Here is a 23,387-nt window from a genome sequence, read left to right as displayed (position 1 = left end):
TTATTCAACCATTGAGTTTTGGTCATTTCCCAACACAAAAACGACATTGAAACAACATGCTTTTTGACGATATTTAATCAATGTCGGGTTCTGACGTTGATTTGACCGTTGAAATTTGGCCATTTTCCAACAAATATTCTACAACACAAATACAATGTTTAAACATGCTTTTTAGCAATGTTTAATCAATGTTGGGTTTTGACATTGATTTGATTCTTGAAATTTAGTAATTTCCCAACCAATATTCTACAACACAAATACAACGTTGAAACAACATGCTTTTTGGCGACGTTTATTCAATGTCAGGTTGTGACGTTTATTCAACCATTGAGTTTTGGTCATTTCCCAACACAAAAACGACATTGAAACAACATGCCTTTTGACGATATTTAATCAATGTCGGGTTCTGACGTTGATTTGACCGTTGAAATTTGGTCATTTCTCAACCTCACAACATGGATCCAACGTTAGACATCAACGTTTTCTCAATTTACAAATACAACTAATTTGCAATGTTGTTTTAAAATCAGTTTAAAAGACATTTATGTATTATCAACGCCTTTTGCCTGCTCAGGTGTGATACATGTTTCATTTTTTAATGACAGCCTCTTTGTATTTACACTAAAATAGTCATTCTATATCTATTCTCATCAATATTGACATTATTAGTTCACGTTTTTTTTTATCTTGCTGATTTTTTTTATTTTAATTTGTACAATCAACATTGTATCAATGTCCTTTGCCTTCTGGGGTACGATACATGTGTTATATTTTTATTGACAGCCTCTTTGTATTTACACTAAAAATAGTCATTCTTTATTCATTCTGTGACGTTATTAGTTTACATGTGTGTTTACCTTGCTGATTTGTTTGCTTTGGACCTGCAGTCTTAAGTCCTGCAGAGCTGACTTAAGTTCTCTTTTTACTTCTGTGATGTTCTAGACTATATTGCCAAAAGTATTTGGCCACCCGCCTTGACTCACATATGAACTTGAAATGCCATCCCATTCCTAACCCATAAGGTTCAATATAATGTTGGTCCACCTTTTGTAGCTAATACAGCTTCAAGTAGAAGCTACCTCAGTAGAAGCATTTAAGTCTCATCTTAAAACTCATCTGTATACTCTAGCCTTTAAATAGACCTCCTTTTTAGACCAGTTGATCTGCCGCTTCTTTTCTTTCTCCTATGTCCCCCCTCCCTTGTGGAGGGGGTCCGGTCCGATGACCATGGATGAAGTACTGGCTGTCCAGAGTCGAGACCCAGGATGGACCGCTCGTCGGGACCCAGGATGGACCGCTCGCCTGTACCGGTTGGGGACATCTCTACGCTGCTGATCCGCTTGAGATGGTTTCCTGTGGACGGGACTCTCACTGCTGTCTTGGAGCCACTATGGATTGAACTTTCACAGTATCATGTTAGACCCGCTCGACATCCATTGCTTTCGGTCCCCTAGAGGGGGGGGGTTGCCCACATCTGAGGTCCTCTCCAAGGTTTCTCATAGTCAGCATTGTCACTGGCGTCCCACTGGATGTGAATTCTCCCTGCCCACTGGGTGTGAGTTTTCCTTGCCCTTTTGTGGGTTCTTCAGAGGATGTCATAGTCGTAATGATTTGTGCAGTCCTTTGAGACATTTGTGATTTGGGGCTATATAAATAAACATTGATTGATTGATTGAAGTCTTCTGGGAAGGCTGTCCACAAGGTTGCAGAGTGTATTTATAGGAATTTTCCACCATTCTTCCAAAAGCGCCTTGGTGAGGTCACGCGTTGATGTTGGCCCTCGGTCTCCATTCTAATTCATCCCAAAAGTGTTCAGTCGGGTTCAGGTCAGGACTCTGTGCAGGCCAGTCAACTTCATCCACACCGGACTCTGTCATTAATATTTTTATAGACTTTGCTTTGTGCACTGGTGTACAGTCATGTTGGAAGAGAAAGGGGCCCACTGCAATCAGTTCCCCGCAAGGTTGGGAGCATGGAATTGTCCAAAATGTTTTGGTATCCTGGAGCATTCAAAGTTCCTTTCACTGGAACTAAGGTGCCTGAAAAAGAACCCCACACCATAATGTTTGTAGAAACAGTCTCCATGCCTAAGTGCTTGATTTTATACACCTGTGATTATGACACCTGATTCTGATCATTGGAATGGGTGGCCAAATACTTTTGGCACTATAGTGTATATCTGATGTTGGCATATGCCAGTTAAAGTATGTACTGTATCGCACATGGCACAATGTATACAAAGTACAATTTTGAATTGTTTGTATTGCTTTTATTGGGAAATGACACTCTGGCAGATGAATGACTAATATTTCACAAAGTGGGGGTGCAGCAGGAGGCGCAGTAACGCCATAACCACTTCATCTCTTTCTCTTGTGTGACACATTCCAGCATCTACTAATCTTCCTGTCCGAGGTCGTAGAAGATGCAAAGTTTAAAGGTCAAAAATTGAGCGTCTGTGCCTCATCAACAGCAGAATTGTGTCCAACTCTCCAAGAGGATTGAGTGTATTTTTTTCCATCTGTTTCTTATTATATTCTTCCTATGTTTTCCTAGTTTCAAAATGCACGCTCGCTGGCTGTTCTGTTCTGTTCTGTTCTGTTCGTATGACACGTCGCACTTTCTAAACCAACACAAACTCCAATATCCGGTGCAATTTAAAACAAAAACAAAAATGCTTGCATGCTTTTTAAACATAACATTATTTACATGTTTGAGGTTCTATACATGATGCTATAATACATGGTTCTATACATGATGCTATAATACATGGTTCTATACATGATGCTATAATACATGGTTCTATACATGATGCTATAATACATGGTTCTATACATGATGCTATAATACATGGTTCTATACATGATGCTATAATACATGGAGGACCTTATATTTAGAGCCATACAGTGTTTGTAATTTACTCACATTTGTATTAGAAGCCATTCATTCCTTGTCTTGTCCCGTGTGTGTGTGTGTGTGTGTGTGTGTGTGTGCGTGTGTGTGTGTGTGTGTGTGTGTGTGTGCGTGTGTGTGTGTGTGTGTGTGTGTGTGTGTGCGTGTGTGTGCGTGTGTGTGTTAATGCCATATGTGCAGACTTATGAGCTAGTATTTTTACTTTATTTAAGCAGGCGACTTAAAAAGAAAAGCCAACTGGCTTATAAGCAAATCCAATAGGTTCAAATCTTCTTATTTCTCTCAACCGCTTGCAGCCTGACGACATGTTTGAATTTTTAAAAGCCCTACTGCACAATAATAGCATAGTGTATATATATATATATATATATATATATATATATATATATACATGTATACATGTATATATATGTGTGTGTTTATATATATATATATATACACACACGTGCAGATGTGTGTATGTATATATATATATATATATATATATATATATATGTATATATATGTATGTATGTATGTGTATATATATATGTATGTATATATATATATATATATGTATATATATGTATATATGCGTACTGTATACATGTTTGTATATAAGTGTGTATATATATACTGAACACATATATGTTTGTATACATATATATATATATATATACATGTATATATACACACATATATATGTACATATACATATATTTATATACGTATACATACATATATATGTATACATATATACATGTATATATATGTGTTTGTACGTACATATATATATATATATACATACATATATATTTATACATACATACATGTGTATATATATATGTGTTTGTATATATATACACATACACATGTGCAGATGTGTGTGTGTGTGTATATATATGTATATATGTTTACTGTATACATACATATGTTAGTATATAAGTGTGTATATATATACTGTACACATACATATGTTTGTATACATATATACACATGTATATATATATGTATGTACATATATATGTGTGTGTGTATATATACACGTGTATGTATGTATATATATATATATACATACGAATGTGTGTGTGTATATATATATATATTTATATATATATACATATATTATGTATTTATATATATACATATCTATATTTATATATATGTATATATATATACATGTATATATGTATGCATATATATGTGTGTATATATATATATATATGCGCAGATGTGTGTGTATATGTATATATATTTATGTGTGTGTATATGTATATACTGTATGTATATATACAGTATATACATACACGCATATGTTTCCGTATATATATATATATATATATATATATATATATATATATGTATATAATTTTATGTATTTTTTGGCATGCATGTACATAAAATATTTCATTAATTCATTATTTTTGGCATGGCAACACTGGCACACAATTAAAAAACAATTTAATTGTGCAAGATTTAGGTATAATTAAAAGTAGTGTTACGTTGGCCTACTGTACAATCTTTACTGAAGACTGACAAAAAATTTAAACAACTTTCTGTGCTAGAAGTACTCCTATTGGTATACAAAAATAACAGTATGTGGCTTTGTAAAAATATTTTGGGGTCTGTTTTTAACCATTCAAAACTCCTGGTCAGTTCTAGCAGATCACACATGTCTTTGACTTTGATGCAACTTCTTCACCTGTTTGAAGACAGAAATGGTCAGTTAGACACAAAGTCCCACCGCAGAGATCTAAAACCAGCAGCAGGAGCCATGCTCACCAACACCTCCTTCCAGTTTTTTCTTCTCGTCTTCAATCGCCTTCATCTTGGCCTCGTGGACATCAGCCAGAGCTCTCCACTCTCCCCTGTTCTTGTTCAAGCCTTCAAACATGGGGCTGATCTCCGTGTGGAAGCGTGAAAACTCCTGCAGGAGACCAATTCCAGGTTTGACACTTGGGTCTATATTGCGGTTTTTGGTAAACATTTGTTCACCTTATACACGAAGGAACAGACAAAATCGATGAAACCGCACTGCATCTTTGGCAGCTCATCAGCGTGATTTCTGTCCATCATTGGCTGAAGAAGAAGAAGAAGAAAACATTTGTGGCAGACATTTAGTGAAGAAAAATATCTGTTTTTGTCACTAGTTGACCGGCTAAAGAGTAAGGAAAGAGAGGATTATAATTCAGGCCCAGAGTGAAGATGGATTAAGAGTCTGTTTTTTTGCAAAATAAAATTTTCTTCAGAGAAAAAAGCAAGTAGGAATGATCACTAACAGTGATTGATTGGCCAATTAAAAAGTCTGACACGATATCAAGACATCAACACATCAGTGTGACTGCACATTTCCTACCTTCACAATAAAAGCCCTGCTTCATGCTGCCTGCGCTAACTAAATACAGAGTCTCGGAAAACTGGCGTGCACAAGTGATCCCTCAGAAAGCTGGCGTGCACATCACTTGTGCACGCCAGTTTTCCGAGACTCTTATTTTGTTAGCGCAGGCAGCATGAAGCAGGGCTTTTATTGTGAAGATAGGAAATGTGCAGTCGGCCTTTAGAGTTTTGACGGAAGGGACGGCGCGAAAGTCTGTTGAAATAAAAAGTGTTTCTCGCCTTCCTCTCTGTCATTTTTTCATAATAATGAACTGGCAGCAGCCAGCGTCATCTCACAAGACCCTCGGGTGCCGTGAATGTCAATCAAGCGAGCTACGGAATTTGCCGCCAATGTTTTTCTTGTAAAGTGTATGGAAGCTGGATGAATTAGATGCCAAAAAGCAACCACTTTCATGTGGTATTGTACAGAAAGGACAACTTTTTTTCTCCTCCATTTGAAAATGTGGGCGTTATCATCATTACTGTCTGATTCCAATCAATGCAAGTCATCAGAATCAGGTAATACACCAACTTATATTCTTGTCTTTGTGAAAGAAAGACATCTATATGTGTTACACATGCTTGTATTATCATTAAACACATTTAACTTGTTTACAAAAATGTCTCTTTCATAAATAAATAAATATAAATGATATATATAAATGAGGTAGATCCCCTCGAGTTGGTCAATTGAAAAGTAGCTCGCCTGCAGAAAAAGTGTGGGCACCCCTGGTCTGGATAAGTGGAAGCAGGGGAAACATATTCATTCTCACTGAAGACAACAAAGAGTGTCTGCAACTATCATTTACTTAAGAAGAAACAACAGCATGATAGCTTGATTCTAGCTATCACTGGCAATATAAGACATCCTTAAATACAAACATATATATTTTAAAGCTCTTACAATGGGTTGCTGGTCCAGGACTGTCCTCTCCAAGTCTCCTTGCTCCCAAAATTCCGCCGCCACCATCAGAGCCACCTGGGACCAAGACGAACAGTTTTAAGACCTTGATGTTAAATCATCTTCACCAAACATGCTCGTAAGCAACAAACCTTGCTCTGAACCTCCCACGGCTTCGTGATGGCTGACAAGTCGCATGCTGTCATCATCATTGCCCTGCGGGGGAAAAAAACCAAGAGAGAGAAATATTAATATATTTTCTTAGGACATTAAATCACTGTTAAGGTTGTCTTAGAAAACGTTTCGCCATTCATCTCAGCAGGCGTCATCAAGTCATGCTCAAGATTAGAAAGATCATCTGTAGTTCTAGTCCAGGGGTCAGCAACCTTCACCACTCAAGGAGCCATTTTGACCCCTTTCACACAGTAGAGAAAAGAATTGGAGCCACAAAACTCTTTTGAAATTTATAATTAAATATTTCTGCATGCAGAGGTTTTTTTGCTTTGTGCTATGTATGAAGCAGGGGTCTCAGACACACGCAGGGTTTCCCACGCATTCATTTATTTGTGGCGGCCCGCCACAGAAGAATTACGGCCGCCACAAAAAAAAAAAAAAAAAAAAAAAATATATATATTTTATTATTTTATTTTTTCGGCTTTTGACTCGCTCGACCGCTCATAAAAGCAATGGGACTCTGTCTGTGAATGGAGCTTGTATTTACATATTATATAAATTTGTAAATATTATATATATATGTATATAAATATGTACATAAAGTGTTGTAATATTCCAAATCCGCGTTCTTCTTGGTCATCACCCCCGCCGCCACATTTTTTCGCATCATCCTTTGTAATAGATTTAAGTGGGTGTAATTAGGGACCAAATGTCCCTTTGGGACAAATGATCCTAATGTATTTCTAAGGTTTTATTATTATTATACCGCCGCCTCTTTGAGCTATAATTTGACCCCCTTAATATGCTTCAAAACTCACCAAATTTTACACACACATCAGGACTGGTGAAATTTGCCATCTAATAAAAAAACAAACCCCAAAACTCAAAATTGCGCTCTAGCGCCTCCCTAGGAAAAAAACACAGACCAAACAGCTCCTAGGAAGAAAACACAAGACCAAACTGCTTGTAACTTCTGGTAGGAATGTCGTAGAAACATCAAACAAAAACCTCTATGTAGGTCTCACTTAGACCTACATTTCATTCATTGACATCCTTCAGGAAAAATCAACAGGAAGTTGGCAATTAACCCTTCAAAACAATAGTTTTGGAAAAACCCGTCACCTTTTTTCAAGCATTATCTCCTCTGAGCGCGTTTGTTGTGTCGGCTTCACACTCGCACGGGAAAGAGATTGAACCCCTTCGATTAAAAGATGCGCAAATAGTTTTTCTAACTGCTCCGGGTTTGATTTTACGAGCCTTCAAAGAACCGCTGCGCTGCGGCCGTCTCAAGATGGCCGCTTAAAAGCAGGAAGCACCGGCGTGACCACACAATGCAGAGAAGGTAGGTACTGTGCGGGTAAAAATATGTTAACTGGGTGAAAGAAGGAGGCACCAGTTTGACACCAGGATACGGAGAAGGTAGGTAATGTGCAGGTAAAGATATGTTGTCTGGGTGATGGCAGGAAGCACCAGCATGTATGGGTGAAAGAAGGAGGCACCAGTTTGACACCAGGATACGGAGAAGGTAGGTAATGTGCAGGTAAAGATATGTTGTCTGGGTGATGGCAGGAAGCACCAGCATGTATGGGTGAAAGAATGATGCACCAGTGTGACCCCAGGATGCAGGGAAGGCAGGTAATGTGTAGGTAAAGATATGTTGAATGGGTAAAGGCAGGAAACACCAGCAAAAGTCGGTCCCGTCCATCGCTGTTTGCAGCTTTAATTTTGTTTTGTTTTTCCCAATGTTGATTGGACGTTTTTTTTACAATATCCAAAAAGTTCAATCAGCAGGTTGTGTTGTGTGTGACCAAGTTTGTAGAATTTTTGTGCCGGTTGATTTTTTTTTCTCTGCACCATGACTAGAGAAGGTTGTTTGGATTGGGTCATATAGATAAATGCTGTGCTAGTTATCCTTGCAAGTACAATCAATGGTTGGGTAACTTTCATTTGCCACTAAACGACAATACATTAGCAGCTTATAGACAACTGGCCATTTCCAGTGGGCCAAATTGAAGATGTCATCTCATTTTAGCTCGCGGGTCGTAGTTTGGACACCCCTGGACTAGAGCTTCTCAGGGCATTGAACGGATGGAATTGGCCTGTCATGTTTGTCTCAGATGTTTTGCCTCTCATCTGAGCAGGCTTTATCAGTTCATAATTAAGACTAGATAGAACAGCCCTAATCCCAAAAGTCGGCTATGAAGCATTTACATGATGATCTCCTTCCTGGTTGAATTGTTGGAGATGTAGCCGATCCTCTCTTTCTCCTCGGGCATCCCCTCTATGACGTCAACAATCTTTTGGAACATTGTTCTTTTCCTGGAAGAAAAGAAAGACATGTTTTCGTAAAAAAAAACGAGTGTGTGTCGCTGACCAACGGCTTCTGACTTGTTCCTTACTTGAAATAAAGTGCGAGGTCAGTGGCGATGATGCAGACTTCAAACAGGTGCTGCACTGTCTCAAATTGGCGCTTTTGCAGGTTTTGAAAGATGTTCAGATTCTGATTGTGACAGCAGAGGATTAGTCGTCAGTGGATTCTGAGATGATTGCATTTAAAGGGGCGCACCTCGTCTTCCATGAGAGTTTTGCTGTACTCGAGGTGATGTCGCTCCATGATGGAGGTGCTGTGAAGCTTGGCCAGTGGAGATGCACTCCTGGAAGAGGACGCAATCCCCATGAATTCCATTGCTTTTCAGTAAATTGCAAACAGTGGGCCTCATTCAGCAATAAATTCCTAACTTTTCCTCTTACGTTTCGTCCTAAGTGATTTCCTAAGAGGAGTCCATTCAAATTCATGACGTGTTCTTAAACGGCCAAATTGTTCCCACCGGCTGTTCATAGTCATTATTGTCACCGATGTCCCACTGGGTGTGAGTTTTCCTTGCCCTTATGTGGGCCTACCGAGGATGTCGTGGTGGTTTGTGCAGCCCTTTGAGACACTAGTGATTTAGGGCTATATAAGTAAACATTGATTGATTGATTGATTGATTGATTAAGTTGCTGAATGCCAAATGGTTAGCGCGTGCGTGTCTATCATCATTTTCATACAATACAATATTTCCCAATATGCATATGTAAACACCTTCAATTCCGTAATTTGCATAGGTAACGCCCTTAATTCCCCATATAAGGGCACAATTCAAGTGGAAAATCCAAACATCAAACACACGGCGAAAACACAAACAGATTACAGAACAGTACATTGTATTATCCCGCAGGGGAAAATACATAATGTCAACACGTAAGTTTAAGAAAGGGGGGACTGCTGAGGATAGTCCAAAGCATTGAAATAAATATTCGCCACTTCGGGCAAATAGGTCTACATGGTGGTGAAATATGTGCTCCCTCCCCAGGGCACGATCTGCGTCTACCTATCTATCTATCTATGATATTAATTGAAGATTGGACATTAGAAGTAAGGGTACTTGTCACACTTAAGAACAAATAGGCCACCCTAAGAGAGCTTTGGAGCAGTCATAGATTTTGTTCTTACCTACGAACAAATCCCAGCTAAGAAAACACTGGTGAATACAAAAATCTCCTTAAAAATGTTATGAGTGGGCCGAAGAACAAAGTTTGTTCTTAAGAACGGTTGCTGAATGGGGCCCAGTGACCGCTTATCTCTTCACTTAGTCTGGTAGAGGTTGTTGGTCCCTCTGTGGTCGATGTCGTGGCAGAATCCAGCAGCCACCATGGCAAAGGCATCTAGATCCGAGTAGTACTTCTTCAGCTTGCCGGTCTGTTTTTGGAGCAACCAGGGTGACGTCGTACAAGTCGATCAAGACCGGAAGCGTCATTAAAATAGGAAGTGGCACTCACGAGCAGAAGAGTGAACATGGTTTGTCCGACGTTGAAGCCGTGCCTCCAGTTGTGGTAGGTGATGTCACGGTAGCCCTTGCGAACGGTATACATCCATCGCGTCAAAATCTGCATGGTAAAGAAAAAAGTATATATATATATATTAGGGGTGGGCAAATTAGTGCGTTAATTATGAGTTAACTCGTCAATCTATTAACGCCGACAATTATTCTATCGCACATTTGCGTATGTTGTTCACATGCTTTTATTTTGTTAACGCCTTTTCTTAACAAGATGGCATCGCCCGGCGTGGAGGGGCTCTTGGTAAAGATGGAACATTTGGCAAAAATACCGGACAATTCCGCAAATGTCCTGGCTGGCTTACAGCGTGGTCACTCCGGGATCACTTACGACCGCCAGACAATTCTGAATGTGGATAGATCGGGCCGTTTTGGACTGAATGAGGCGTGCTTGCTAGACCGGCTAGCTAGCATGGGAATACTTTGCCGGCTACATCCAGCGGCCTGTGAAGCAGCGGAGTATATGTGTTGTCTGTCTATTTATGAATAATGCAGACCAGGAGTGTTGGCTGAGTTCTTAACGTTTACTTTCAGAGCGTGCATATCACAACATACAAGATGCCGTCATGGCGACACAACCTATACATGCTCCTCACTCCTGTTGCATGCTGGGTAGGGTAGTTCTTTTATTCCCTGGCTCATAACATCACAATATAGTACCATGTATATGATGCCTTCAGTTTATCAAAGCACCAAGCAAACAATCGGAAAATTCCCATCATATCAATTCCTAGATATGGTCATAATTATTTTAAGTGCACTACGCAGAATAAACACAACATTATTAATATTGCTACTACGGATAATTTGATCAAAAATTCCCTAAAACAGCCCACTACCTATAATATAGGTTTTATAAACATGAGATCCCTGATCAAAAAAATGTTTCTGCTGTTACCTCAGAAATTGCCTGTTCAGATGTTATGATTGTGGCTCAGAGATTTGTATGTAGATTATATTTATTTTCCATAACAAACAGGATAACTTAAATACCCTGGCAGTGGCAATAAGCTTAAATGTTTGTATTTACATTTTTGGAGTTGATTTTCATCAAATATGCTATTTAACTGCTACTGTTTAACAAGGACTGATTTAAATTGTGTTTGCACAACAAATGTTTTGGCGCTTTTGTTCATGTGGGAGAATATTCCAATAAAGGTGCACTACACACTACTTTTGAATTCATTATTGGGCTTTGTGTATACAATGCAGTTAATCGCGATTAATCGGAGAAATAGTGCGATTAACTTCGATTAAAATGTTTAATCGTTGCCCAGCCCTAATATAAATAGATAGGTGTTCATACGGCACAGATAAGAAATACTGTAGTTGATGTGGTTCAATAATTTTTTTTATTGTAGTACAGGGGTGTCAAACTTGTTTTCACTGAGGGCCGTGTCCAACAGTGAGAAAAAAATTAATACAAAAGTATAAGAGTTCATTCATTTCATGATGTTATAATACAATTGCATATATATTTTTTCCTGTTTTCTGTGAATTTTACCCTAAATTTTTTTTTTTTTTTCAGCATATTACTGTAAATCAGTGCTTCTTAACCTTGTTGGAGGTACCGAACCCCACCAGTTTGCGCATTTATAGAACCCTTCTTTAGTGAAAAATACAATTTAAATGTTTTTTTCAAATTCAAGACAGAGTTACCATATTTTTCGGACTATAAGTCGAATTTTTTTTCATAGTTTGGCCATGGGTGCGACTTATACTCCGGAGCGACTTATAGTCCGAAAAATACCGTATATGTTTTTGGTAACACTTTAGTATGGGGAACATATTCTAAGTAACAAAGACTTAATTTAGAGTTTTTTTGGACACCATGGGAACATAATCGAAGTAGGGCTGCAACTAACAACTAATTTGATAATCGATCAATCTGTGGATTATTCTTCGATTATCCATCCATCCATCTTCTTCCGCTTATCCGAGGTCGGGTGGCGGGGGCAACAGCCTAAGCAGGGAAACCCAGACTTCCCTCTCCCCAGCCACTTCGTCTAGCTCTTCCTGGGGGATCCCGAGGCGTTCCCAGGCCAGTTGGGAGACATAGTCTTCCCAACGTGTCCTGGGTCTTCCCCGTGGCCTCCTACCGGTTGGACGTGCCCTAAACACCTCCCTAGGGAGGCGTTCGGGTGGCATCCTGACCAGATGCCCGAACCACCTCATCTGGCTCCTCTCGATGTGGAGGAGCAGCGGCTTTACTTTGAGTTCCTCCCGGATGGCAGAGCTTCTCACCCTATCTCTAAGGGAGAGCCCCGCCACCCGGCGGAGGAAACTCATTTGGGCCGCTTGTACCCGTGATCTTATCCTTTCGGTCATGACCCAAAGCTCATGACCATAGGTGAGGATGGGAACGTAGATCGACCGGTAAATTGAGAGCTTTGCCTTCCGGCTCAGCTCCTTCTTCACCACAACGGATCGGTACAACGTCCGCATTACTGAAGACGCCGCACCGATCCGCCTGTCGATCTCACGATCCACTCTTCCCTCACTCGTGAACAAGACTCCTAGGTACTTGAACTCCTCCACTTGGGGCAGGGTCTCCTCCCCAACCCGGAGATGGCACTCCACCCTTTTCCGGGCGAGAACCATGGACTCGGACATGGAGGTGATGATTCTCATTCCAGTCGCTTCACACTCGGCTGCGAACCGATCCAGTGAGAGCTGAAGATCCCGGCCAGATGAAGCCATCAGGACCACATCATCTGCAAAAAGCAGAGACCTAATCCTGCGGTTACCAAACCGGAACCCCTCAACGCCTTGACTGCGCCTAGAAATTCTGTCCATAAAAGTTATGAACAGAATGGGTGACAAAGGACAGCCTTGGCGGAGTCCAACCCTCACTAGAAACGTGTTCGACTTACTGCCGGCGATGCGGACCAAGTTCTGACACTGATCATACAGGGAGTGGACCGCCACAATAAGACAGTCCCATACCCCATACTCTCTGAGCACTCCCCACAGGACTTCCCGAGGGACACGGTCCAATGCCTTCTCCAAGTCCACAAAGCACATGTAGACTGGTTGGGCAAACTCCCATGCACCCTCAAGAACCCTGCCGAGAGTATAGAGCTGGTCCACAGTTCCACGACCAGGACCAAAACCACACTGTTCCTCCTGAATCCAAGGTTGGACTATCCGCCGTAGTCTCCTCTCCAATACACCTGAATAAACCTTACCGGGAAGGCTGAGGAGTGGCACCACACTTATTTTGATTATTGTTTCTCAGCTGTTTGTAAATGTTGTATTTTATAAGCAAAGTTTTTTTTAAATAAATATATATTTATATTTTTTTATATAAATAAAAAAAGTAGCCTCTGCGCATCGGATAGATCCAACAAATTGATGACTAAATTAATCGCCAACTATTTTTATAATGGATTTTAATCAATTTAATCGATTAGTTGTTGGAGCCCTAATTCTAAGTAACCAAGACTTCATTTAGAGTTATTTGGTTTAATGTTAGGGCCAGGGTTAGAGAGTTAGGGTTATGCCGAATAAGGCATTAATAGGTACTTAATGACTAGTTAAGAGCCAATATGTTAGTCATTTGCACGTTAAAAAGCAACTCATTAATGGTGATTATGTTCCCCATACGATAGGTTGATTGGCAACACTAAATTGGCCCTAGTGTGTGAATGTTGTCTGTCTATCTGTGTTGGCCCTGCGATGAGGTGGCGACTTGTCCAGGGTGTACCCCGCCTTCCGCCCGATTGTAGCTGAGATAGGCGCCAGCGCCCCCCGCGACCCCAAAAGGGAATAAGCGGTAGAAAATGGATGGATAGATGTTCCCCATACTAAAGTGTTACCATGTTTTTTTACTGCTGCACAAAATGAAGCGTGCATGAACATCATCTTGTTCAAACTCACAACAAATTACTTTTGCTGTTGCCGTATCCGTAGTATGCCGATAGAGAGAAGTTTTTATTTACACGATGAGTCGGGTGTGTCTTGACCTCCGCCGAACCCCTGAGCCCGACTCACCGAACCCCTAGGGTTCGATCCAACCCAGGTTAAGAACCACTGCTGTAAATGGAAAAATTGTACCACGCTTTTTTTCACGTTAAAATTCTGGCAACTGAGCCGCCGTTTGTTTTGTTTTTACACTAAAATATAAGGTTGTTGTTTATACAGCGTATTACTGTAAATGGACAAATAATACCAACACAGATAGACAGACAACATTCACACACTAGGGACCATTTAGTGTTGCCAATCAACCTATCCCCAGGTGCATGTCTTTGGAAGTGGGAGGGGCCTATCCCCAGGTGCATGTCTTTGGAAGTGGGAGGGGCCTATCCCCAGGTGCATGTCTTTGGAAGTGGGAGGAAGCCGGAGTACCCGGAGGGAACCCACGCATTCACGGGGAGAACATGCAAACTCCACACAGAAAGATCCCGAGCCTGGATTTGAACCCAGGACTGCAGGACCTTCGTATTGTGAGGCAGACGCACTAACCCCTCTTCCACCGTGAAGCCCACTGTATCATCCATCCATCCATCCATCCATCTTCTTCCGCTTATCCGAGGTCGGGTCGCGGGGGCAACAACCTAAGCAGGGAAACCCAGACTTCCCTCTCCCCAGCCACTTGGTCTAGCTCTTCCCGGGGGATCCCGAGGCGTTCCCAGGCCAGCCGGGAGACATAGTCTTCCCAACGTGTCCTGGGTCTTCCCCGTGGCCTCCTACCGGTTGGACGTGCCCTAAACACCTCCCTAGGGAGGCGTTCGGGTGGCATCCTGACCAGATGCACGAACCACCTCATCTGGCTCCTCTCCATGTGGAGGAGCAGCGGCTTTACTTTGAGTTCCTCCCGGATGGCAGAGCTTCTCACCCTATCTCTAAGGGAGAGACCCAAACTCATTTGGGCCGCTTGTACCCGTGATCTTATCCTTTCGGTCATGACCCAAAGCTCATGACCATAGGTGAGGATGGGAACGTAGATCGACCGGTAAATTGAGAGCTTTGCCTTCCGGCTCAGCTCCTTCTTCACCACAACGGATCGATACAACGTCCGCATTACTGAAGACGCCACACCGATCCGCCTGTCGATCTCACGATCCACTCTTCCCTCACTCGTGAACAAGACTCCTAGGTACTTGAACTCCTCCACTTGGGGCAGGGTCTCCTCCCCAACCCGGAGATGGCTGTATCATCACATTCCTAAAAATCCCCAGTGGATAAATGCTAGCATTATTGGTTGACATCACACAATTACCTCTGCTGGTACTTTAAACTTCTCGACCACGCCCAGGTCAAAAAAGCAGCGGATGCCGCACTTGATGAGCTCCACCTCGGACAGTGGGAAGTCACTGAAGCGGAACTCATGCAGCTCCACGGTCTTGGATTCAGGAATGTTGGCTCTCTGGGTGTACGCAACATACGTAATCACAAACAGAACACTTTTTTTTTTTTGCCTTGAGAAATGAATATATTAGAACGCCTACCAGAAGTTTGTACATCTCTTTCTGATCACAGTCCTCAGGTGCAGAACCAAACTTTTCTTGCGTGCTCTGTAGGGCGGAAATGCCTTTTAGCTTCCGATTCTTCAGGGTCCAGTAATAATACTGTAGCATCAGGAGAGGTTTACCAAGATGCTCTGCACATCTTTCGGGGTGGCCTTGCTTTGGTACATGAGAATTTCCTGTGCGATGTCCTTGCTCCATTCGGTCCTGTTGAGTTTGTCGTATGTGTCGCTATTCAGAGTGGACCAGCCGAGGAACTGGGTCAGAGCCTGGAGACATGCAACATATAAGTGTCAATCGAAACTGGGCGTTCTTGTCTAATTAAGTGTTGATAAGAAAAGTTCATTACGTACTTCTGTAATTTGCTCGTCATTCTCGTCAAACGGCTTGCCGTCTTTCCTGTTAAAGAAAGTTGCGACGCCAACAATTTCTTCCTTTTTGTTGACGATGGGAAGGGCGAGGACGTTCTTGATCGTCCATCCGCTTTCGTCCACCGCCTCTTTCTGCAAGACCCACGCAGGTGTTAAAGGGGAACATTATCAGCAGACCTATGTAAGCGTCAATATATACCTTCATGGTGCAGAAAAAAGACCATCTATTTTTTTAACCGATTTCCGAACTCTAAATGGGTGAATTTTGGCGAATTAAACGCCTTTCTGTTTATCGCGCTGGAGGCGATGATGTCAGAATGTGACGTCGCCGAGGTAACACACCCGCCATTTTCATTTTCAACACATTACAAACACCGGGTCTCAGCTCTGTTATTTTTCGTTTTTTCGACTATTTTTTGGAACCTTGGAGACATCATGCCTCGTGGGTGTGTTGTCGGAGGGTGTAACAACACTAACAGGGAGGGATTCAAGTTGCACCACTGGCAAGAAATCTGCCGCCAGACCCCCATTGAATGTGCCAGAGTGTCTCCACATTTGACCGGCGATGCTAAGACAGACATGGCACAGAGATGTATGGATAACCTGCAGATGCATTTGCAACGATAGTCAACGAAATCACAAAGGTGAGTTTTGTTGATGTTGACTGCCAGCTAATCGATGCTAACATGCTACGCTAACCGATGCTAACATGCTATTTACCGGCGGTGCTGAAGCAGACATGGCACAGAGATGTATGGATAACCTGTAGATGCATTTGCAACTATATTACGTTTCCTTCCACCCACATTTAATGCGAAACAAACACTTACCAATCGACGGATTTAAGTTGCTCCAGTGTCAAAAGATGCGAAAGTCCTGATCGTTTGGTCCGCACATTTTACCGGCGATGCTAACGCAGCTATTCGGCCATGCTATGGCTATGAATAGCGTCAATAGCTATTCGCTCAATAGCTTCAGTTTCTTCTTCAATACTTTCATACTCCAACCATCTGTTTCAATACATGCGTAATCTGTTGATTCGCTTAAGTCGCTGAAATCCGAGTTTGAATCCGAGCTAATGTCGCTATATCTTGCTGTGGTATTCCCATTGTTTGTTTACATTGGCAGCACTGTGTGACGTCACAGGGAAATGGATAGTGGTTTTGAAGATAGCGAAAATAAGGCACTTTAAAGCTTTATTTAGGGATATTCCGAGATCGGTAAAATTTTCGAAAAAAACTTCAAAAAATACAACAAGCCACTGTGAATTGATTTTTATTGTTTTTAACCCTTTTGAAATTGTGATAATGTTCCCCTTTAAGACTTTCTGAAGACTTGAGACACTAGCGTTCTGCCGTCTTTAGAAAGTTTTGTCTCACCTGAAATGCAAAATACTCATCTGATCCGGCGTTCATCATGTTGCAGATCTAAAGAAAATGAAAAGGTGTGTTTAGCATACTAGAGATTGTGTCTTCTTTTCAAATAATGAAGCAAATGTACAGCTTACAAATCCATTCTCAGCCACATATGCTGGCAATCCGCTGACCAGGGCCCAGTGGTCTGCAGGGGGGCCGCTGTAAAATCGTGCAGGAGCTCGTTAACATGTGTCTCTCTTTCTCATTATTCAACAACCTCGTTAACATGTGTCTCTCTTTCTCATTATTCAACAACCTCCACCTAATACACAACACTTGATGCTCTCTGAGGAGTTTATATTCTCACACTCTGCATCCACATATTGCACAAGAGCTCTCACTCAGTTCAGCAACCACTTCTGTGCATGTTTTGCTTTTTCTTTAACTTTGACAAAAGAGCCCGTAGCCCCAACAATGAGTGTTAAGTACAGAATGAGTCAGATACGCTATTAAAAGTTTTTACGGCTTACAGTATTTAACTTCTCGTTACAGCAATTTATACAAAACAGTTGGGATGTAAGATATTGTGAGTCTGCAGTATTTGTCTTTGGTCATTAAAGAGCACACTAGGCTCTTTCACACTGCCTAGAAAAGCCGTCTTTTTTCCTTTGTCTTCTCTGTACAAACAGCACAGACAAAGTCAATTTATGCAGCTTTGCTGCCTGTGAGGAAAAAGGAGTACAATGGTACCCGATCGGCTTACAAGTTTTTGGGGATATGAGCGGTCTCTCATCTATTTATGCTGCTTTAGGTTCAGTTTCGGAGCCTCCCGGCCGCTAGTTGCCATATAGCAAGACTATTCAACTACCGTATTTTTCGGGCTATAAGGCGCACTTAAAGTCCTTTAATTTTCTCAAAACTCGACAGTGCGCCTTATAACCTGGTTCGCCTAATCGACGGAATAATTTTGGTTGTGCTTACCGACCTCAAAGCTATTTTATTTGGTACGTGGTGAAATGATAAATGTGACCAGTCACACATTAAGAGATACATGTAGACTGCAATATGACTCACAATTCTATATGTTCCACTGAAACTATAGAACTTTACACACAGTACTCAAAAATCCATCAAATATTTTAGGACTTTGGTAAGCTATAAAGCCGCACAGCTTGATGGATTGTACTCTGCTTCAACATACGAGTATTATTATGGTGTGTGTATAAGGTAAGACGTATTATCTGGCGTTTTGTTTCGCAATATAACGCAAAAGCAATTTTCTTACCTTCCGGTACCTGCTGATCTGTATTTGGGATCTGCATAAGTCCTGCAAATTTTCGCACATCTGCCTTTGTAGTCGATAAGCTTCTTCTTTTTCTCTATCTTCTCGTCATGGAACATTCATCCTCCGCTGTTGTTATTTCTAATATAGTGTAGTGTGAAGTTCTTACGTTTATCTGTCAGTAAGTTCGCCATGAAAGCGCTAAAACATACCGGTGAGTTTACATTATTCACCCAAGGAACTTTAGTTTATTAGAGAGTTCCGGTCAGACAGTTTTTCACGGGATTTACGTATATCTAGCGTTGCATTATTGAGCCACGGATGAGAAGAGGCTGTTATTGATTTAAGTATAGTCTGAAATTCATTAAAACAGTTAGCTCCATCTTTTGACACTTCTTCCACTCCCGTCCTTGCACGCTACACGGCGACAACAAAGATGACGGAGAAAACTCTCTGTCGAAGGTGAGCCACGTAAATAAGACCGCCCACAAAACGGCACATCCTGAAGCGACTGTCAGAGAGCGACTTGAAGATGATCCGTAAAACATAATCCATGTAAAATTTTGACCAAAGAACCACCATTACATGTTATGTAGACCACAAGAAAGTGTTTTACATTTAGAAAAAAATAATAATATAACCTTAATGCGCCCTATAATCTGGTGCGCCTTTTGTTTGAAAATAGACCCGCTCATCGGCAATGCGCCTTATAATCCGGTAAAAAACAGTACATGATGAAGAGGGTCACAGTCCAAGGTTCTCGGGGGCCGGACAGGAAGTGTCTTGGCAGGTTATATTCCTTTGAGACTTAGTTTACTTAATGACAACATCAAACACCAACTTTCACACTGCACTGTCAATAAATTCAAAGTTTTAATGACTAATTACCACGCTACTGTATTTTAATGTTGGTCATTAAGATGGTTCTTGGAGAGCCAAGTGTATTCTGAGGTGGTACTTAGTGAACCACGTTTAAGAAACACTCTTCTATTATATTGTTTCTCATGCAAAATGTATAAATGAAATGTTTTCCTTTTTAATCAATCAATCAATCAATGTTTACTTATAATAGTCATGTTATATTGTACAAAATTTTATTTTTGGGGGCAAGTACGGATGAATTAGATTTTAATTCATTTCAATGGACTACGCTGTTTAGCCGTAAAAAGTTTTCACGCTGTCGCAGAAAACCGGTACAGAGATGTGAAGTTTGTTGTGTTGAAAGCCAGTTATGCAATATTATGTGGGATTTCTGTGTTAAAAAAAGCGGCTGATTGTTTGTAATATTAGTAGTATAACTAAGTAATACTAGATGCATATGCAAAAGTGGAATATATTTATCCGTACAGTAATCTATTTATGTATATCTGCAACGTATTGCTCTTATATCCTGCACTACCGTGAGCTAATGCAATGAAATTTTGTTCTTATCTGTGCTTCAAAGCTCAAATTTATGTGACAATAAAAGGAAGTCTAAGTCTCTAAGTCTAGCGATGCTTAACCCATTCATCGACTTGTATTGGCAATCAGGTTCTAGCCTGCAGTTAAGCATAACTTCCTACAGTGTGTAGTGTCGCATGTTTAGCTATTCCTCCTCCTCCTGGGATGATATTTGTAAGAAACATAGTTTATGTCGTAGAGACTGATCTCCAAATTAACCCCGATTGAAACACATTTGAAATGTGGGTGGTTGATGAGCCTTTTGTTTGCCTTTTTGGTCATTGTACTCAGTTATGCAATATTATGTGGAATTTCTGTCTTAAAAAGGCTGTTGATTATTTGTAATATTTCTAGTGTTACTGTGTAAAACTAGCTAATAGAGATGCGCGGTTTGCGGTCTATAAACCGCGGGTCGGGCGGTTGACATGACGAAAAAATTTATTTTAATTCGATTCGGGCGGGTGGCGGTTGAACCATCCGGAAATATTTGATATACCTGGTTCTGGGATTTGCCATTCAAAGAGCCATTTAGGACTCGTATCATAAAGCGAAGAAGACTCGTCAGTCCAGCATCATGTTGTGTGTTGCTTCCGCGGCAACACGCACACGACTGCAAGGCATACTGGGTGACACAGAGTACACAAATTATTGTGATATAAACAATTTTTACACTCTTAGTAATATGCGCCACGCTGTGAAGCCACACCAATTAAGAACGACAAACACATTTTGGGAGAACATCCTCCCAGTAACATAACATAAATGCAACACAATACCCAGAATCCTTTGTATTCATGATATTCCTGACTATTTTATACACTCCGCAAGCAGCAAACCCCCCGCCCCTGTGCGTCGTTAAGGTGGGCAGGGTTGGGGGTGCGGGGGTGTAAAATATATTCAGGCCCTGTCACGGATACAAAGGATTATGGGTATTTGTTGTGTTGCGTTTATGTTGTGTTACTGTGAGGATGTTCTCCCGAAATGTGTTTGTCAATCTTGTTGGGTGTGGCTTCACAGCGTGGCGCATATTACTAAGAGTGTTAAAGTTGTTTATATCACAACCATCAGTGTACTCTGTATCACCCAGTATGCCTTTCAATCTTGAACGTGTAATTGTGGAAGCTGCACACAACATGTTGACGGACCAACAATGGGTTTGTACATGTTGTTGAAGGTGTCTAAGGCAATGGCTTCACAGCACGCCCATATTCTTGTCATCAGGATGAACGCCATTGGATAGTCGCGGGAATGTTAGCGGCTCCAATTGTCATCATTACTCTGTGAAACAGGTTTAAATAGTTCTGTGAGTGGTAAAGGCGGCCGACCTCTGATGTATTTCAGCGGGCGGGTACGGTCAAAGGATTGTGGGTATTTGTTGTGTTGCGTTTATGTTGTGTTACTGTGAGGATGTTCTCCCGAAATGTGTTTGTCAATCCTGTATTGTGTGGCATCACAGCGTGGCACATATTAGTAAGTGTTAAAATTGTTTATATCACAACCATCAGTGTACTCTGTGTCACCCAGTATGCCTTTCAATCTTGTGCCTGTATTTGTGGAAGCTGCACACAACATGTTGCCTGACCAACAATGGGTTCGCACATGTTGTTGAAGGTGTCTAAGGCAATGGCTTCACAGCACGCCCATATTCTTGTCATCAGAATGAACGCTATTGGATAGTCGCGGGAATGTTAGCGGCTCCAACTGTTAACATTACTTTGTGAAACAGGTTTAAATAGTTCTGTGAGTGGTAAAGGCGGACAACCTCTGATGTATTTCAGCGGGCGGGTACGGTCCTGATAAAATGTTGGTTCGGGTGAACGGCGGGTGGACGACGACTTTGGTGATGCGGTTGCGGATGATATACTTGCCTATCCGCGCATCTCTACTAGCTATACTTAACACATTCATATACTTGTACTGAAAATTGTACTCTAAATCTAGTTCAGAAACATTTTGGTATTGTAATTGCTTTGATCCTGAACAGCGTATTTTTGTATTTCTATCATTTGCCATGGAAAATAAACATATTAAAGTTAAAGTAGCAATGATTTTCATGTCAGAACTGGACTCGCTACTTACGGGATGACTTTAATCTCCTCTTTGTCTTCCAGCAGGTAGTCAATAATTTTGTAGAAGTTGATTTCCTGACAATATTGAACAAAGTCAGTTATTTGATATTAAAAAAAAATAAGTAACATGATGCGTGATGAACATACTCTGCCATCAGGTGTTTTGGGACCCTTGTAAGGTTCCTGTTCCCCAAGTTTGATGGCCCACTCATCAAAGAACTCCTGAAGGTGAAAGCAAACATATCAGCACAGTACATGATTTACTTCTTGATCTATGCTCCTTACTTTGTCTCTCGTCATGTCCAGGAGTCCCACAGAGTACCTCTCACACTTGATGTAAGTCCGGACCGTGTACAAGGCCTTGTGAAACTGCCTCTCGATGTCCGTCAGTTCTTCAAACACTTTGCTGGCCGACCACAGCAGAACCTGCAGGTGTGTGTGCTCACCTTCACTTCTATTGTTATTCATGTGGCACTCGTTGCCAATTAGGGAGGATGTGTTTTTACCTGGCTTCTCCTCGACTCCACGTCCCACATGTAAGCGTTGTGAGCTTGGAGGGCAACCACAGCGGCGAAGTTGACATATTTATTGAAGAGCTGTCAGAAACAAAAACAATAGGCCTGTAATTGATCCTATTTGATGCCATATTAATTAGACAGTAGAGCAACTCCCTGATGCCATCCTGCAGTGTCAGCTAGAGATGGGCGGTTTGTGGTCCACCCGTGGAGTCCGGGGATGACATGACGAAAACATAGATTTTAATTAGATTCGGGCGGGTGGCGGTTGAACCTTCCGGAAATATTTGATATGCATGGTTCTGTGCGGCATGCGGACGTTGTACCGATCTGTTGTGGTGAAGAAGGAGCTGAGCCGGAAGGCAAATCTCTCAATTTACCGGTCGATCTACGTTCCCATCCTCACCTATGGTCATGAGCTTTGGGTCATGACCGAAAGGATAAGATCACGGGTACAAGCGGCCCAAATGAGTTTCCAGGTCTCTCCCTTAGAGATAGGGTGAGAAGCTCTGCCATCCGGGAGGAACTCAAAGTAAAGCCGCTGCTCCTCCACATGGAGAGGAGCCAGATGAGGTGGTTCGGGCATCTGGTCAGGATGCCACCCGAACGCCTCCCTAGGGAGGTGTTTAGGGCACGTCCAACCGGTAGGAGGCCACGGGGAAGACC

At 41.5% G+C, this 23,387-nt stretch overlaps 1 protein-coding gene and 1 long non-coding RNA gene across 5 annotated transcripts in view; one reads left to right on the top strand and one right to left on the bottom strand.

Annotated features, from left to right (window-relative positions):
* Positions 1-23,387, top strand: part of LOC133558909 (uncharacterized) — a 96,037-nt gene that overhangs the window by 54,068 nt on the left and 18,582 nt on the right. Inside the window, exons 3-5 of one of the 2 annotated variants that reach the window (XR_009808056.1) lie at positions 22,252-22,299; positions 22,365-22,434; positions 22,513-22,638. This is a non-coding gene — a long non-coding RNA (uncharacterized LOC133558909). The remainder of the gene's footprint in view (positions 1-22,251; positions 22,300-22,364; positions 22,435-22,512; positions 22,639-23,387) is intronic. The other variant, XR_009808057.1, reaches the window with a different exon arrangement.
* Positions 4,335-23,387, bottom strand: part of LOC133558907 (cone cGMP-specific 3',5'-cyclic phosphodiesterase subunit alpha'-like) — a 48,148-nt gene continuing 29,095 nt past the window's right edge. For all 3 annotated transcript variants that reach the window (XM_061910060.1, XM_061910062.1, XM_061910061.1), the window contains 20 exons: positions 22,713-22,802; positions 22,492-22,632; positions 22,354-22,428; positions 22,217-22,281; positions 17,568-17,634; positions 17,440-17,487; positions 16,043-16,192; positions 15,815-15,958; positions 15,672-15,737; positions 15,443-15,589; positions 10,160-10,267; positions 9,970-10,079; positions 8,907-8,994; positions 8,740-8,840; positions 8,552-8,659; positions 6,319-6,382; positions 6,170-6,244; positions 4,885-4,968; positions 4,672-4,816; positions 4,335-4,591 (listed from right to left, as the gene is read on the bottom strand). In XM_061910060.1, the coding sequence (XP_061766044.1) occupies positions 4,548-4,591; positions 4,672-4,816; positions 4,885-4,968; positions 6,170-6,244; positions 6,319-6,382; positions 8,552-8,659; positions 8,740-8,840; positions 8,907-8,994; positions 9,970-10,079; positions 10,160-10,267; positions 15,443-15,589; positions 15,672-15,737; positions 15,815-15,958; positions 16,043-16,192; positions 17,440-17,487; positions 17,568-17,634; positions 22,217-22,281; positions 22,354-22,428; positions 22,492-22,632; positions 22,713-22,802 (1,920 nt within the window). In that variant the 3' untranslated portion in view covers positions 4,335-4,547. The remainder of the gene's footprint in view (positions 4,592-4,671; positions 4,817-4,884; positions 4,969-6,169; positions 6,245-6,318; positions 6,383-8,551; positions 8,660-8,739; positions 8,841-8,906; positions 8,995-9,969; positions 10,080-10,159; positions 10,268-15,442; positions 15,590-15,671; positions 15,738-15,814; positions 15,959-16,042; positions 16,193-17,439; positions 17,488-17,567; positions 17,635-22,216; positions 22,282-22,353; positions 22,429-22,491; positions 22,633-22,712; positions 22,803-23,387) is intronic.

Source organism: Nerophis ophidion, linkage group LG09, assembly GCF_033978795.1.
Source record: "Nerophis ophidion isolate RoL-2023_Sa linkage group LG09, RoL_Noph_v1.0, whole genome shotgun sequence".
NCBI classification, from domain to species: Eukaryota; Metazoa; Chordata; class Actinopteri; order Syngnathiformes; family Syngnathidae; genus Nerophis; species Nerophis ophidion.
This window is presented reverse-complemented; position numbering and strand designations above follow the sequence as displayed.